The sequence below is a fragment of the Ipomoea nil genome, unplaced genomic scaffold, assembly GCF_001879475.1.
Source record: "Ipomoea nil cultivar Tokyo-kokei standard unplaced genomic scaffold, Asagao_1.1 scaffold0805, whole genome shotgun sequence".
Taxonomy (NCBI): domain Eukaryota; kingdom Viridiplantae; phylum Streptophyta; class Magnoliopsida; order Solanales; family Convolvulaceae; genus Ipomoea; species Ipomoea nil.
Window position 1 is genome coordinate 650,764 of NW_017617233.1, and position 16,908 is coordinate 667,671.

General features: G+C 35.5%; 4 protein-coding genes across 4 annotated transcripts; 1 reads left to right on the forward strand and 3 right to left on the reverse strand.

The window, feature by feature from the left end:
• Positions 1-3,045: 3,045 nt before the first annotated feature.
• Positions 3,046-4,413, reverse strand: LOC109177704 (protein ODORANT1-like). The gene is made up of 3 exons (XM_019327136.1): positions 4,208-4,413; positions 3,977-4,106; positions 3,046-3,734 (listed from the first exon to the last, which is right to left on the reverse strand). The coding sequence occupies exons 1-3, from the start codon at positions 4,338-4,340 to the stop codon at positions 3,146-3,148; spliced, it is 852 nt and encodes a 283-aa protein (XP_019182681.1). The 5' UTR covers positions 4,341-4,413; the 3' UTR covers positions 3,046-3,145.
• A 2,325-nt stretch (positions 4,414-6,738) lies between these two features.
• On the forward strand, positions 6,739-8,262 carry LOC109177707 (ADP-ribosylation factor-like protein 8c). The gene is made up of 6 exons (XM_019327139.1): positions 6,739-6,814; positions 7,081-7,162; positions 7,263-7,295; positions 7,483-7,604; positions 7,716-7,877; positions 7,994-8,262. Exons 1-6 carry the CDS (start codon positions 6,777-6,779, stop codon positions 8,109-8,111), a joined length of 555 nt encoding a protein of 184 aa, XP_019182684.1. The 5' UTR covers positions 6,739-6,776; the 3' UTR covers positions 8,112-8,262.
• A 702-nt stretch (positions 8,263-8,964) lies between these two features.
• Positions 8,965-12,137, reverse strand: LOC109177698 (probable inactive receptor kinase At3g02880). The gene is made up of 2 exons (XM_019327130.1): positions 10,560-12,137; positions 8,965-9,820 (listed from the first exon to the last, which is right to left on the reverse strand). Exons 1-2 carry the CDS (start codon positions 11,854-11,856, stop codon positions 9,201-9,203), a joined length of 1,917 nt encoding a protein of 638 aa, XP_019182675.1. The 5' UTR covers positions 11,857-12,137; the 3' UTR covers positions 8,965-9,200.
• Positions 12,138-15,321: 3,184 nt separating this feature from the next.
• LOC109177711 lies at positions 15,322-15,931 on the reverse strand. The gene has a single exon (XM_019327142.1). It carries the CDS (start codon positions 15,817-15,819, stop codon positions 15,424-15,426), a length of 396 nt encoding a protein of 131 aa, XP_019182687.1. The 5' UTR covers positions 15,820-15,931; the 3' UTR covers positions 15,322-15,423.
• Between the last annotated feature and the right edge of the window lie 977 nt (positions 15,932-16,908).

A 16,908-nucleotide genomic window follows, 5' to 3' on the forward strand; every position in this document is an offset into this window, starting at 1 on the left:
TTAAAAAATGATCAAATACGAATAAAATTGTTAAACAACTATGCCAACTAACATTAACGAATTCCCACCAAATATATTCGTCCTTTGTAATAGTTCCGAACTATTGACCTTTCACTCATATTTGAAGTTAAATAATGGTCTTACCATCTCAGTCAAACCTAACTTTGTTTAAATGTTTATGTTTAATATATATACCATTTATATGGCTACCCCCACTGTCTCCATTGTGGGTCCGCCTATGTATATATATATGAGATGACAAGAGAAATTCGTTGTTACTATTTGAAAGTGTACACAGAATAAAATTATGTTACGAACTTAATAAAAAACGTGTTTGCAAGCATATAAAGACTCTATATGTGACGAGCTCAATCGAGATAGTATTGATAAGAATTAAATTTATGACTTTATAATATATATAAAAATTATGTTTCATCTACTCAATGTATACATGTGTGCTTTGACCAACGAGAAAATGGTTTCCTTAGAGGCTTAGAACATTCTTTGACGATCAAGGTTTTCAAAAGCTAGTTTGTCGTTATTCGTATATATGCCTAGATTGGCTAGCTGTTCGGTCTGCATGCATGCATGTACCATCATCTTTTTCCAATGCGCGTCGAGACGAAAATGACAAAACAATAAATGTTTTCAAAAAAGTAAATAAATAAATAATTAAATAAAATTTCAAACATTTTACTAAAATGATACTCCTAGTCCTTAGGCTCTAAGTTTGTTTTGTTAGGTATTAGAGCCAAATCAGTGAATGAGGTGCATTTTATCTAGTTCAAAATTTTGTATAATATATAACCTTTCAAATTATATTGGATAAGTAAATTGTATTAAAATATATATATGAAATAGATTCGATCGAAACAGTATTAACAAAAAATAAATTTATAACATTTTGACATAAGAATCATATTTTATTCACTCAACCATATATTTTGGAGCATTTTAACACATCAACTTTGTCTCTCTACGTGTGGGTTAAGTGTTTGTGTGCCATTTACTTTGAATTTCATGGTTCATGGAAATTAAGGAAAGAAACTTCCATGTAGTCAAAGTGGATAATGTTGTTTTACGTTTTTTTCTCACAAATTTAATTAATGTGTATTATATTTAACTCGTTATACACTTATACATGACCATGTTTGGTGTGAGTCTCATCATCATATCATAATTTTGACTGAATTCATCTAAAAAACACAGTTCTCAGATCCCTCTCACATTAATGTAATTCATATTTTCGTATTAATACTCTTACTATTTACTGATATGTTGAGAGTGTTCTGAGCTTCTAACTCAAATCCAATTTTAATTTATGTACTAAAAATCACACATTTAAAATATTATGTTTTACTTACAATTATTCATTTGAACTTAACGCATTAACATGAGGTAATTAACATTATAAAAGAGTATATATTTACGTCATAATTAAATGTGGATTGAGACTAGTATAGGCTGACGACACTAAAGTAAGGTATTGGTGGCTGTTGAGAAGTCAGTTCAACAGCTCGAGTTTAATCTTATATAGAATCTAACACAACACTATTAGCAAATAAATAAATAAGATTAATCATATTTTTTTCTTAGGAAAATGACGTTTTGGTTCCCTGAGGATTCAACTCTCCAATTATTGGCTTGACTCTGATATCAAATGGAAGCATGTGCTCCATCTCAACTAAAAACCTAAGCTGACAGTTAGATTGCACATTAATGATTATATGCTCAACAGAAACACCGTGTAACTATTATGAACAACTACTTTTTAGTATCAAAACTTAAATTTTCAAAGGTAAAACTTGAAAATTCACCTTAAATTTATCTTTCCTTCAATATAATAAACGAGCTATTGAGATAAAACACTAGTGTATATATATATATATATATATTTCCCTTGTTCCTTAGCTTGTTCATACAAATTGAAAGCACCAACATTAACAAATCATGATGATCGAACAAAATATATAACGTAATACAAAACGTAGAAGCATCAATCATTATATTCAATTCCTTGGTTTAATTTATCTTCTTTGAATGCCCCAAAGATCGAAGACTATATCATCCAATCCAAACTTTGCAGAATAGTGTGAATTCATTCTCTTTGATTAATTAATTATATGATTAGATCATCGATCTAATTAATTATTGAATAAAACTAATCAGCTACAGTACAAGACAATAATAGTTGTTATGTATATATGTATATAACTAATCAGCTACAGTACAAAACAATAGTTGTTATACGAGATTCTTTAACAAAAAAAATTGTATATATGAGATTATATTCTTCTAATGTCATATATATTTCAAAAGATAATTAAATTTTATTTTTAAAAAAAAAACGTATCTTCATTTTAATGTAGTAGATCTCACATTGAAGATAATGTAAAGAAAATACGGTCATTTTTACCCATTATGTACTCCTAATTTAATGTTTAAGCGAATGCGGTTGTTTTTACTTGAGTTAATATCTTTTGGTTGTAATAATTACTCATGTATTTGATTCTTCTCAAAAGGTTGAATCCCCAACCCTAATGGCCCCCACACCTCAACTCGACAGATTGAGAGGATGTAAATCATGGTAACTCATGTATTTTATTGATGATGTATTCACTTGCTTGAAAGCGTATTGTAATATTGTAATATAAACTTGAGAGTTGTATTTGAATCCATATCCCCATATATAAGTGTCTATCGAATCAAGTGAGAACATACATTCAAGTGCGAATAAAAAAGAGTGCATCATACAAAATTAAAAAGTATGTCATATTTTATGTAAAAGCTAAGCATGCACACTTAAGAAATGTACAAAATTATAAAAGTGCACCATACAAAATTACAAAGTGCACTTGTTATTGAGTTGCACTACTTTTACATATCGTATGATGCATACGTTTTTCCTAGTACATTTTTTATTTTACGACATATTATATAAGATGCACATTGTAATTTTAGGCAGTGTAATTGACACTTTCTCTCTATTACACATGCAAATATGCAATGATGTTATTTATTAGATAGATTTTCTTATGCTGGAAATGACAAATAAGTAATAATATGATAAATTTAATATATACCTTAGCTTCTTGGATTATATACTTATCTGAGATCACTTAATTTCCTCTATCGAGTAACTAAGCTAATGACTAAACATATCAACAAAGCATAATTCTTTGAAGTAATCATCATCTTCCACCCATAACCCCACGTCATTGATGTAGTCATGATGCCAGTCAAAGCCCGGCAAGAAATCCAAATCTTCAAGAAGACTACCAACGTTGTTGTTGTTGTTGTTGTTGTTGTCAACAGATGAAACAAAACCGCCATGGCTGTTTGAAGGAGAGGATGATGATGATGATAAAGAAGTGGCCAGAATTTCATCTGGTGATGAGAAGAAGCCATTGTTGACTTGCGGTGGGTCAAGAGGAGTTGGGCTTGTCTCCATGTTCTTGTTGTCTTCTTCAAAGGCATCTGTAATGGTTGACTGATCCATCAAAGGAGTTTCCACCACTACCTCCCTGCACCTTTCATCCATTGTTTCTGGTACTGATGATTCTCTTTGTTTTGCTGTTTCTTTATTGTCATCATCAATGGTGGCACTGCAGAGTGGCCTGTGGGTCACAGGGTCGATCCCCATTTTCTTTAGCTTCTTCTTAATATGTGTGTTCCAGTGATTCTTGATTTCGTTGTCTGTCCTTCCGGGCAAATAAGAGGCAATCTTCGACCACCTGCGTCATCAACAATGTTAATTGGTCAGGTTGTTGACTTGCTACGTAGCTAAAAGGTTCAAGTTCAGTACAGTTTTAAAGATGTCCGGCCTATTGATTTTATGAGTGTGAGCGGGATTAGTTATTGGAAATTTATCTCTTTAACTTTTGATCATAAGACCCTAATGATTGTGAACTTTGAATTAGTTAAACAAAATATATAAAATAAAAGATATCATTCAAATTGGTATCAGAGCAAAAACCTGTTGCCTAGTTGAGCATGGAGGTCAATGACCATCTTCTCTTCATGGTCCGACAGAAGTCCCCTCTTCAAATCTGGTCTGAGGTAGTTTGTCCATCTCAATCTGCAGCTCTTCCCACACCTCAACAGCCCTGCATCCACCAATCAAACGTTTTCTTTAGAATTCATCAAGAACATGAATGAATGATGAGAAAGTGTGTGTGTATATATATATAATTATATATATGCTTGCCTGCAAGTTTAGGAACAGCTCTCCAACAACATTGACCATTTTTGAGGATAAAGTTGATGAGCTTATTGTCTTCCTCAGTTGTCCATGGCCCCTTCTTCAATCCTACCTTATCACAACATGGCTGCCTCCCCATCTCTCTCTCTAATCTATATATCTGTGTGTGTATATGTATGTATAGCTCAGAGAGAGAGAGAGAGAGAGAGAGATAGCTTTGGACTGGTAAGGCCAGGGAGTGGAGGCCACAGACATTTATAAATCAGAGAAAACGCGGCAATGCATTACCCATTTTAATAAATATATAATTTTTTTTGAAAAAAGTTTTTTTGAACAAAAATAAAATATTTTATTTGGACACACGTGGAGGTCAATACGGCAGCGTGTAGCCGGCACGCGCTGTTGTCATGTTTAGAAAACGCCACCTCACCCCACCGTCATGGGCTACTCCTGGTGTTAGAGAAGTGTTAGTAAATAAACAAGGTAAATAGAGACGTGTTATTTGGGAGTTGTGATGCAATTATTTAGAGATCAATTGGATGGCGATAAATTAGGGATGGAATGAGTTGTACCAAATTTTATTCTTTTAAATTTACTTTATAATATGACAAATATATATTGATAGATTATTCTTTTTATGTAGGCTTATAAAAGTGTCTATATTAGAATTTTAAATATAAAAGTAAAAATTGGGATAAAGAATAAGTGTATATATAGTATTTTCCGATAGAAATAGGCTAGGTTGGGTTGAGGTTTGAAAAATTAGACTTGGGTATGTTATGAGAACTTGAAGCTTGAGGAGTTTGAGTATATATGTAGATTTTTTTTAAGGTCTAAGTCTGAGCCTATAATAGGCCTAACCTGACCTAAAATATTTTTAAAGTATTATTTAATATGTAAGTCATTAAAGATACTTTATTGTAGGCTTTAAATAGGTTTGGAGTCTATTTAAAATCTACATGTTATACACTTTATAAGGCTTACATATTTGTAAAATAAAATAAATTAAACCTAATATAAAAATATAGACAAATAGTTGCAATCACAAGACACAAAAATTGTGAAGGTAGTGACAACAACAAGTATCATGAACCTCAATCGAATTTAAAAATAAAAAATAAAAAATATGAAAGTTGAAAATAGAGGATTTAGGTTTTAAGGTTTATATATAGTTGGTTTCATTTTGTAAATATAAAAACATACATACTCCGCATTAAGTAATATATATATATATATATATATATATATATATATATATATATATATATATATATATATATATATATATATATATATATACTACTGGAAATTATGGAATTTTCAACCACATGAAAGTGATCTTAATCAAGTCGAAAGTAAAAAGTGGTCGGAAATAGCAATAAAGGTTTTTTCCGGATACCAAAAGTAGTGGGAACAAGACTTTCGACTTGATTTAACATCCCTTTCAGGTGGTCGGAAATTTTATAATTTTCAGCAGTGATATATATATAATGTCGAAAGTCTTGAGGTTACCCTTTCAAATTAAGAGCAAACTAGATAGATCTTTCCTATCAACTACATGTAGTGTGATGGCTTTTCAATTACCCTTTCAAATGAATGACCATAGATTTGAACCTTGGTCTCAGGTGATGGGACCTTAAATTTTTTAAATTGTTTGAGAAAGTATAGAACATAACAGAGCAGATATTGAAGAATCATGGGATGGGAGTGAATTGTGATTCCTACCCCGTGCTAGTGGTCCGCAATTCAACTTGAAGATTTAAAGCTATGAAAAAGTAAAAAGAAAAAAAAAAAAAAAAAAAAGATTGAGGATGAAAAAGACAAAAGAAGATGAGGAGAAATTTCACTTTAATCTAGATGAGAAAAATGAAATATTTTTAGAAGTTTCTTTGGTTATTTTCCACTCAAATTAATGTCGTTTTTACAGCTAGAAAACAATTTGAGCATATTTTCAAAGTCTTCTAAGTGAAGCAAGTGTCTAGGTTTTGTCTCTATTTCCACCATGCTTGACCTAGCTAGGTTTGGTCGTTAATGTCACATGATCTTTTGTAGTGTGAATTTTCCCATTCTTTCATATATCTCTTTATGTCATTATGGCGTTTGCATGAATCATAAACAAGAGATTCCGTACATGAATATATATATATATATATATATATATATATATATATATATATATAGGTTCATTTACAGACTAGAGTCACAAGTCTGACTTCACCCATAGTGCATCTATCGCTACGTTAAAGCTTGGTTAATTCAACTCCACTCCACAATTTCACTATGAATTTGCATAATTTCACGAGTTCCATAAAACAATATTTGTAATATATATGTCACTTTCATCGTGTTGATGAATGGAGTTAGGAAAACATGTTGGTTGAACAAACCCTCCATGTACCACTGGATGCATTGCACAAATCATTATTGTATCAACTTCTGTTGTCTTGTCTTTGGCTGAAAACTATTCCGTATACCTTAATCTTGAATAATTTTTTTTTAAAAATAACAATAATAATAACAATAAAATCTTCAAAATTTTCCTGTAATTTCATCAAAGTTCTCAACTTTTTTGCAAATGGGTTTCTTGGAATCTCTCCTCAGCTGGCTTCGCAGGTATGTAATATTATTGTTTTTTTTTTTTTTTGGGTTATCGAACTTTTTAAGAATGTGTCCTGATAATCAGAGCTAACCAGTTCAAATCAAGAAAGCCAATAGGGTTACCGAATCAATCAACTTGACTAGGATTCCCCAGTTTATATATGTTGTTATATTATGTCTATATGCATTCTTTCAATGTTCTTCTGGATTATGTTTGCTAGCAAGAATGACAGTATTGAAAACCATTTTCTGGGAATTCATTATGGTCTCCATTATTGCAGCATATTCTTCAAGCAGGAGATGGAGCTTTCCCTTGTAGGGTTACAGAATGCAGGGAAGACAGCTCTTGTGAATTCAATTGCTGTGAGTAGTGGTGGTGCCTCGTTTTCTTTGCATTGTGGTTCCTCGTTTTCTCCGAAGCCTTCCTTTTTCACATGAAGTTTCTTGTTTGTCTGTGTTTCAGACAGGTGGTTACACTGAGGACATGATTCCAACTGTAGGTATCCCATTCTAATCACTATATATATTCTTTTACAACTTTTACGGGTCGATCAACATTGATACTTTTCATACTAAAAAAACATAAAACTGTTACTAATGTCGATTGACACTTTAAAATATAATAGTTTTCTCAGTAAACTGTTACTAGTGTCAATAGAAATAATAGTTATGTTGAAAACCAGATTGGGTTTAACATGCGAAAAGTGACAAAGGGGAAGGTGAAAATCAAACTATGGGACCTAGGAGGTCAGAGCAGGTTCCGGACCATGTGGGAGCGCTACTGTCGTGGCGTATCTGCGATACTGTAAGTTTAAGTTGATAGCGAGACTATATATACAGTAATCAGTAATGCACTGATACAGATTTTTCTGCATGCTCTGATACCAAATTGAAGAATGTGTTTCTGATACTGCAGATATGTGGTTGATGCTGCAGATAGGGACAGTGTTCCTATATCGAAAACCGAGCTGCATGAGCTCTTGGCTAAGCCATCTCTGGGTGGAATTCCTCTGCTAGTTCTGGGGAACAAGATTGACAAATCTGAAGCTCTTTCAAAGCAGGCATTGGTTGATCAAATGTAAGCTAGTTAGCTAGCTAGCTGCCAATTAAGGATTGGTTTTCTGCAAATTAAAGTAAAACATCCTCTGCAACACCTAATTAAGCATTCTTGATGTGTGTGTTTTTGTGTGACAGGAACCTTAATTCTATCAAGGATAGAGAGGTTTGCTGCTACATGATCTCTTGTAAGGAGTTTGTAAACATAGACTCAGTTATTGATTGGCTTCTGAAGCACTCCAAGTCTGCAAAATGATTAATAAGCTTTAATTTTGGCTTTTCTTGTGGAATTATTCATCTTGTAATGATAGTATTCATGGTTAATAATCTTGTGGACATAAAATGGTCATGTAATTGAAATAAGAACGGATTGTTTGTGGGCCCTATCGCGTATCAGTAGCGTGTTCAACAGGTGCATACATTGCACGCGTCTTCTGGACACGTTAGGATTTTAATAAAAAATCTAAATAATTGAAATGCTTTCAAGTTATTTTATTAAGAGATTTCACCGTTATGAATAGAGAGGGTAGTATGGTCGCAAAAAAAAAAACAAACAAACAAAAAAACAAACAAAAAAAAAAACAAAAAAGTAGTTGTATGACATTAAAGTGTTTAAAGACAAGAAGTGAAAAAAGAAGGCTCTTTTTTTAAGGAGAAGAATGGAATGGAAAAGGATATGATGAAGATGAACTATGCATGTGTGGATCCAGTCAAAGCCACTGCAGAAAGAAGTGAAAAGGGGGGCTTTAGTGATAACATTAATGTTTGGTTTGATCATTTCGAGGAACTTTGCTCGAATTTCAAGAACTAACGTTAAATATAACAAACTTATAAACAGTTTATTAGTCATCTCGATTTTAATTGATCAAATATATAATTGATTTCTACAATTGATTAACCTGTTCAGTTCGAGCTGATCGATTATAGCTAACCTAAACATGTTCTTTAAGATAGATTTCACTTAAAATACACATTTGAATAAAATTTCGAGATTTTTAGTGAATCAAAGAATTGTGAAGATCTAGATTTGGAGGAAACTTAGAATAAACTCACATGGGGCTTTCTGTTAGCTGGCATTATACATAGAATATATTGGGCAAGGAGAGATAAATGTCAGAAACAATCTTGTATTAAGAAGCAAAAAACCTAGAGATTCAAGAAAGAAACAATTGACAGTTATTGTACAGTTCACACAATTTAAGAAAAAGAAAAAAAGAATAATATCAGAATCCCCACCCTCCTCTAAGAAAAACACCTAAAACACCAAATCAAGAATTGAACAAAAAAAAAAAAAAAAGGAAATGTGAGGAATAGGATGTTTTGTTTCTTCCAGCAGCAACTGAGATTATGCAGATGGTTGTTGTTCTATGTCGTCGATTATATCGCCATGAGAGTCCTGGAAGCTAGAACGACAAAGCTCTTCGATTTGGCTAGTAACCTCGGCCATCGAAGGGCGCTGGTCGGGGTACTGAGCGGTGCAATCAACCGCGAGCTGCAGGAGCTGAACCATGTCCTCCTCGACGTTTTGGTACCTAAGAAGCTCGAGATCAAACACCTCAGCGCTCCACTCCTCTCGGACTATAGACTGCACCCATCGGGGCAGATCAACGCCTTCCTCATTCGTCAACGAATGAGTAGGAGCCTTCCCAGTAAGCAGCTCGAGGAGTAACACGCCAAAACTGTAAACATCCGCTTTCTGGGACACTTTACGAGGGTCTGTTACCTCGGGCGCCCTATAGCCATCCACACGGTTAGGTGTGGAGGAGGGGCCGGCGAGCTGAGCAAGGCCAAAGTCAGAAACACGACCCTCGTAGGATTTGGTCAGGAGAATATTCGATGACTTAATATTGCCATGTGAAGTGGATGGCCCTTGTGAATGGAGGTACGAGATCCCCCGGGCTGCATTTAGGGCAATCGAGGCTCTCGTTTCCCAGTTTAGCGGTGTCCTACCTGCTCCTTTACTACCTGTGAGAGTAAAAACGACGAAATCAAGAGAATCCAGTTAGGTGGATAAAGATACTCCCCCAACAAACCAATAGAACAGAACTCACGAGATCAAAAACAGAAAATAGCAAACAAATCAACCATCCTTCACCAAATGGAACCGAGCTTATAAAAAAACACGAAATTCTGCATCCAATATCTAACAAAGAGCGTGGAATAGCGATTATATGTAGAAAACGTTGTCAGGTGGCAGCAAGTTTAAGCAGTTATCTTAACTTCAACAAAGAACTATAACATGCAGCCTCGTCTATCTGATCAAACATAAGACAACACACACTCTCGAGATCCATAGATACTATTGAGATTAACAAGAACAGTAAACAATAATAATAGCAGAAAGGTAAAGAAGGCAAGATGTACGTGATTCAGCAATGTGCCTACGTCCACAGAAGTGAAACTATTCTTTTATTTTGGTCTATCCGTTTCACTCCTATTCCTGGTATTAGACAAACTCATATTCATAACCATAAGACAAACATTATGAGACAAACTTAACAGATAGATGCATACTCTTGTGTACATTTGCGTCTATTGTGTTTCCAACCGAAACAAGATAGCAGCTTTGATTAAATCTCACCAAAAGTTCAACATATCGCATAACTTGAACTATCATTGCAAGAGAAAATGCAGAACGAAAACGATAAAAAGTTATATAGAGCAGCAGATTGTGATCAAAATTCAAAACGAAGCAAATTCTCACCATGTAAGAGTGCAGATAAGCTTCCCATTGCAATGTAATCGTAAACGAGAAGCTTTTCGTCTCGGCTATAGTAATAAGCTCTGAGAGGGACAAGATTTTCATTGTTCATCTTCCCCACTTGTTCAATCTTCTCTCTGAACTCATTTTCAGGCACACTCACATCCCTCAGCCTCTTCACCACCATTGTTAACCCCATTTCAAGAACAGCTTTGTATGCGGTTCCGAAAGTGCCCTTCCCCAGCACTTCAGCTGACGCCTTCAACAGATCATCCAAATCAAAGCTCCGGGGTGTTTTGGTAAAAAACACCAAGTGCTTCCCGTTGCCGCCGGAAATGGCGTCCGCCGCCTTTCCTTTCTCCTTCTCTCTCGCCCCCAATGCCGCAAGTCCGCCGCTTCCGGCCGGATTTTCCGGCGGAATCTCGATCTCCGTCTGCTTAGTTGCCACCGCCGCCGATCTGGGTTCGTTTTCGCTCCTCTTTCGACACAGAAAGAATAGAAGGAGAAGAATCAATAGTAATCCAATGACGCAGCCGATTACAATTCCGGCGATAGCGCCGCCGGAGAGTTTTTTCTTACTCTTAGACTGCCCCCCGCCGCCGCAAAGATCCAGCGGCGGTCCGCAGAGTGAATTGCCCTGAAATTCACTCTCGGCCCGACCCGAGAGCTCCGCCGGAATCGGACCGGAGAGTTGGTTATTGGAAACATTGAACTGGACCAAAGCGGGTAAATGGAGCTCCGGGATCGACCCGGAAAACTGATTCTCCTGCAAGTAGAGAGTGGCCAAACGGGTTAAGTTGTTAATAGACGGCGGCAGAGGACCGGAGAAGTTATTGTGGGCGAGATTGAGGCGAATGAGGTTCGGTAAGGAGAAAACGGCGTCGGGGATTTGGCCGGAGAAGAAGTTGTGCTGAAGATAAACGTTTCTGAGGTCGCGTAGCGAGGAGAAAATGTCAGGCGGGAGCGGACCGGAGAGAGCATTGTACCGGAGACTAAGCGTCTGAAGGCCGGTGAGATTTCCGATACTCCCCGGCGGGATTTTCCCGGAGAGACCCATTCCGGGGAGGTGAAGCTCCACAACGAATTTCCTGTCGGAGGAGCACTGAACCCCCGGCCAAGAACACGCATTCGGCTCCGACAAGTTCCAGAGAAGAGCGCGGCCGCCCACGGCGGATCGGAGCGCCAAGAGCGCGGCGCGGTCGGCGGCGAGGTCAGCCGTCGTCGTGGGTGCGAGGAGGGAGAAGAAGAAGATGGAAATGGCGGCGAAGCAGCAGAAGACGAATTGAAACCTCATTTTCATAGTACAAACGTCGGAAAACTCGAAAAAAAATCTTAATTTTGTCGATTTTCTAGGCGACGCTAGTGTTCTGTCTGGATTGCTGGCTAGAAAGGAGTGGGCTTCATGTTCTTGCTCTTCTCCTTTTGTTGTCACTGTCAGATTCTTGAATTTATGCCCAGAAACAGCAGATTAGAGGCAACAAAAAATATTTCTGAAATCCAAATCACCATTCCCAGGTGGGTCATGCCTTCATTAATAACTTTTTACTCCAAACTTAAAATCACCCAACCATACCAGAAATTATTAAAAATTTCTCAATTTGCCTATGAATTTACTTAGTAGTTGAGACTAGAGTATATCTCAATTGACCTATGAACTAATTTTCGGTCCAAAGGTTCCGCAGTTATCACCAAAGACTGTGAAATGTGTTTTAACTGGTTTATAAACTTATTTTAAGTTAATTTACCAATTGAGAATGTGATATATGTCTTAATTAGCCTATAAACTTATTTTAGGTTGGAGGGTTCCACACCATTAGTCCCGGAGACTATTGGATGTGTTTTAACTGTCCTATGAACTTATTTTAGGTTTGATCTACAAATTGGGATTGCGAGATGTGTCTCAATTGACCTATGAACTTTTTTTACAAATTGAGGGGTCCTCCGACATAGTTGTATTAATGATAATCAAAATTGTTATTTTAATCACAGTTCATCCAAATGGCATTCGAAAAGAATTGAGTTAATCGTTTGTCCAAACGGGCTTTGAATTGGTCAAGATTTTAAGCGTATAATGTTTGAATTCGATTCGGTTAAGATGTGACATCTTTCCGAAGGGGTTTCTAAAAGTGGTGTTTGTGCATTCAAGACTTGTAGTTGTGACGCATTGAATGGTTGCAGATTGAGGAACAGTATTGAAATAACACAGGCTGGAGATGTTGCATTATTTAATCCACAGCTGTAGACATGCCTCACTCAATCACTAATAGTGACCCTTAAACCATCCCAAACTAAATAGTGACCCTTAAACCATCCCAAACTAAAATTTTGAATACAAGCATTTTTTTCATGGAACAACCTTAAATTTTCAAGTCAGCTGTCTCACCCAATAGAAGTACTTACAATTTAGCGAGTGAATTAGTCACTGTGTTCGACGGTAAAAATTTTAGTTATACCTAAAAAATAAACTTTTTAACATGTCGCACATAATAATACAATAGTCAATGTTCTCACTTTATAGTGAATTAACAATTTGCTTATCGATTGTTCTAAATTGTCATTTTTAATATACAAGCATTTTAGTACCATGGGTAGAGGAGTGAAGTATTTAATAATTGTCCTGAAAGTAACAGTTGAGTAAATGAAGCATGACGCTTGTAGTTAAAAGTTATGAATTTAATTTTTACCAATAACTTTTTGGTAGAGTATGTTATATACTTTGTGTAATTTATTTTTCTTATATAATTTATAAAATATTATGTAAGAGTGCAGTTTAATTAGTGCATATTCTTAGATAAGGAATGCGGTTTCATTATCTATTTATCTGTATTGGATAACATGCACATCAAGTCATCAACCTCACTTACTCCTTTTCAAAAGAAAAGGTGGGGGCAAGGAGGGAAATCAAGTCAAAAGGATCATTATGGAAATTATATCTTTATACCATTTTTTTTTAAAAAAATTACACTTTTATTTCTCGATTGTTATTTATTCTCTCATTTTCAATTTAAGAAATTCAACCCCTTAATTTATAATCAATATGAAAAAATCTACATAGTTAAGGTATGATTTTGAGAATTAACAAATTACAAATTTACCCCCAAAAATCACAACATTACCACCATTTTGCCACATCAAAATCTATTATGTAATTTTCTTATCTTAATTTCTTTAATAATTATTCCCAAATAAAAACCAAACTTTCAAAATCTTGTTCAAACCATTTTTGCTTTCAACAACTTTTGTCAGTGGGCCACAGACTGGGAGAAGAATACATTGGAATGGGTTCAGTGGTTCACCAACCATGACTGTGAAACCAAGCTCAACAAGGGTACAGAACTACCCTTCTGGGAAATACAGGATGATTTGTCTTCAATCAAACCCTAAACCTAATATTTGTATGTATATCAAAGCAATCTTTGATACAAAATCAAATTTCTTGGCATTTTCATATAATCAAGATTACAGATTCTTGTTTGCAGTAATCAAAACATGTTTTTAAGCCGCCCGAAAGGGGTGGTTGAGTGGATCGATCATAATTCTCATATTAGAAAGTCACCCTCTCGGTTAAGTCGGTCACAAAGAGTCTTCCTAGTGCGGTTTACTTCCCCTATATGATTTGCAGGCTATTAAACAAGAGTGAAGTTTACCTAGTGCTTACTCTTGAGTAGGGTTTGCAGAATGGTTGCGACTTCCCTTGTCACCCAAATAAAAAAAAAAACAAACATGTTTTAAGCCATCAACAATCCCTACAAAAGAGAGGACTGTTTTCAACCAAATAAACAATCTCGGAACACTTTCCAATTTCCATTGCTACAAAGGAAGTGTTTAGTAATAATGCAAGCAACCAAATCACAATATAGATCACATGAACACCCCATGATTGAAAAACCACTTTTGCATTTGCCCAAAAAGAGCCTAATGAAACAGGCACACCAAGCTCAACCATTAAGTTTGAATCTTAGGGCATGATAAAAAATATCAAATAGCATAACTGATGATGTGAAGACAGCAACAATTCAGCAGATCATAAAAAGAGGCCATAGACACAACTTAATGATATCAAGAGAGTTTTTAAAGAGACAAACTCAACCAAGTTGGTCAGGTTGTTGGCCTGGTAACCACAAGGTTCCAAGTTCGATTGCTCGTGGATGCAGCCTGTTGGCCTTCTTGGTTTGAGCTGATTATTAGCTATAAATAACCTAGCATCGTGGTTCTTTGCTGGATAGGGTGGCAAGGCAGGATTAACCTAATGCACACCCTCCAGACAAGTCGCAATCTTAGTTAACCAATTGGCTTCATGATCCAATTGTTTCACAAATCACAATGATCAATGCATTCCAATTTCATTTTATGTATATGCATTAGTTCTCAAAGAGTCACACTCATGATGGGGTGGGGGGACCTCTCATCACATACAATATGGTTCAATTATCAATTCTCTAGTTTTGATTAAACTTAGCCTTCAACATCAAGAACAAAGGCACCTAAAGAAATGATCAATTGGGAGGCCAAAAAGGCCTCTGAAGAAAGCATTCCCAGCTCATCAACAAACAGCCGCAATTACACAAATTAAGAGGAACAGCTAGCAAAAAGGCAAACACCAAATGGGGCAAATTAACCTCAAAAGCAGTAAACCATTATCGGATTAGAAGTTGCTAATTGACAAAATATATGTTCAAAAAGCTGAAAACAGAGCAGTAGAATAGAAAACTGAAAATCTCTCGGCGATCGATCCGAGCGTGAGAGCAAGGAATATATGTTCAAAAAGCCACTACACATTCCGTGAAATGAAAAGCAATAAAATGGCCTTATCTGATTCGAAAACTGAAAATCTCTCGGTGATCGATCCAAGCGTGAGAGCAAGGAATCACTCCCGGTTCTTAATCTTCTCCAAGCGACTGTTGAGCTGGTTGATGCGGACGACGAGGCTGGTGACGGAGTAGAGGAGCCAGTAAAATACGAGGGCGGAGGCGATGAGGAGGGCGTTGCGCTGAGACTTCATGATAGACTTTTGGTGGCGAAGGTGCTCCGAGGGAGAACACGAATCAGGCGATTCACAGGTGGGGCGAGTCTCGTACTTCCAGTAGATATCCATCAACAGGAAGAGGCAGAAGGGGACGATCGACATGAAAGGTTTGAGCAGGTTGCGCGTGACGGTGATCAGGCCCTTACGGAGCGGGTCGATGCCCGGAAGGGTAAGTAGAAGGAGCATGATCGCCTCTGCTCCGGCGGCGTAGCCTAGCACAACCCACTCCAACGCCATTACAGTTGTTTTGAATCGGAAATCAGAAATCGGAAATCGGAGCCTTTTTTCTGTTGAAAACAGAAGCCTAAAATGCAGGGTGATGAAGTAACCGTAAGGAAGAAAGGCAGCTTATTTGCTAAGCTGAAGCAATCCATATTCCCGGGTCGGGTTATGACTGGTCAAACAAATTACCTTTTTTTAAAAAATAAATAAATAAATAAATAAAATGATAATAATAATAACAAATTGCTTTACTTTTTTATAATTAAAAAAATTATAATTGCAATAATTAATAAGCAAGCCGCCAAAATAATTTCACATATTTAAGCTCATATCGATATTATACTGTAAATTATGTGACTGACATATACATTATTTTTAATATTTTAAAAATTTATTTTATATACTAAAAATAAATAATAATCAAATTAGTCCTCTAATTATATTAAATTTGAAAATTTTTTATACTTTTCAATTTTAAAAAGTTCAAAGCTGATTTGACGAGCTAATATGGCTTCCACATATATATTTTCTAAATAATATATTATATTAAATTTAATTTTTTAACTAGTAAGAATAATAATTATAAATAAAAAATAGAAAAATAAATCTTCTAAATTTTGTTGGTGGTTTGTTGTTGTCTCACCTTTACCACCGCTTATCGTCACTTCTCATCGTTAACATTTTTTGTCACCACTCACCGGAAAGAAGGTTGTGACCTTCAAGATTTGAAAGAAGACATTGCATTCTTATTTTATGTTTGAAAGGAGGTTGTCGTTGCCTTCTTTATAAATATGGAAGAAAGCCAACGCGAGCTTTTTCTAGACTAGAAGAAGGTAGCAACAACCTTTTTCCGAACTGAAAGAAGGCATCGACGACAACATGCAATTGGAGCAGTGACAAGTCGACAACAATGACAATAACGAGAGGAACGGTGATAGAAATTGAAAATATAATTTATGGTGTTAAAAATATTAATAATAATAAAAAACAAAAATAAAAGAAATTCACAATGATAATTAAAGTATAGCATTACATTAACTTCTAAATAACTTGTAAATTGAAGCTATAGTTTGAATGCTTATTTAATCTTTATAAAGCTTACAA

What these genes read in the sequence shown, in the direction of transcription:
- LOC109177704 (XM_019327136.1), bottom strand. Translation starts at nt 4,340, where the DNA reads ATGGGGAGGCAGCCATGTTGTGATAAGGTAGGATTGAAGAAGGGGCCA. An exon ending in AGCTGTTCCTAAACTTGCAG is followed by an intron (nt 4,107 to 4,207) that starts GCAAGCATATAT and finishes TGGTGGATGCAG; the next exon opens with GGCTGTTGAGGTGTGGGAAG. An exon ending in CATGCTCAACTAGGCAACAG is followed by an intron (nt 3,735 to 3,976) that starts GTTTTTGCTCTG and finishes TTGATGACGCAG; the next exon opens with GTGGTCGAAGATTGCCTCTT.
- LOC109177707 (XM_019327139.1), top strand. Translation starts at nt 6,777, where the DNA reads ATGGGTTTCTTGGAATCTCTCCTCAGCTGGCTTCGCAG. An exon ending in CTCCTCAGCTGGCTTCGCAG is followed by an intron (nt 6,815 to 7,080) that starts GTATGTAATATT and finishes CCATTATTGCAG; the next exon opens with CATATTCTTCAAGCAGGAGA. An exon ending in CAGGCATTGGTTGATCAAAT is followed by an intron (nt 7,878 to 7,993) that starts GTAAGCTAGTTA and finishes TTTGTGTGACAG; the next exon opens with GAACCTTAATTCTATCAAGG.
- LOC109177698 (XM_019327130.1), bottom strand. Translation starts at nt 11,856, where the DNA reads ATGAAAATGAGGTTTCAATTCGTCTTCTGCTGCTTCGCCGCCATTTCC. An exon ending in CTTATCTGCACTCTTACATG is followed by an intron (nt 9,821 to 10,559) that starts GTGAGAATTTGC and finishes TTACTCTCACAG; the next exon opens with GTAGTAAAGGAGCAGGTAGG.
- LOC109177711 (XM_019327142.1), bottom strand. Translation starts at nt 15,819, where the DNA reads ATGGCGTTGGAGTGGGTTGTGCTAGGCTACGCCGCCGGAGCAGAGGCG.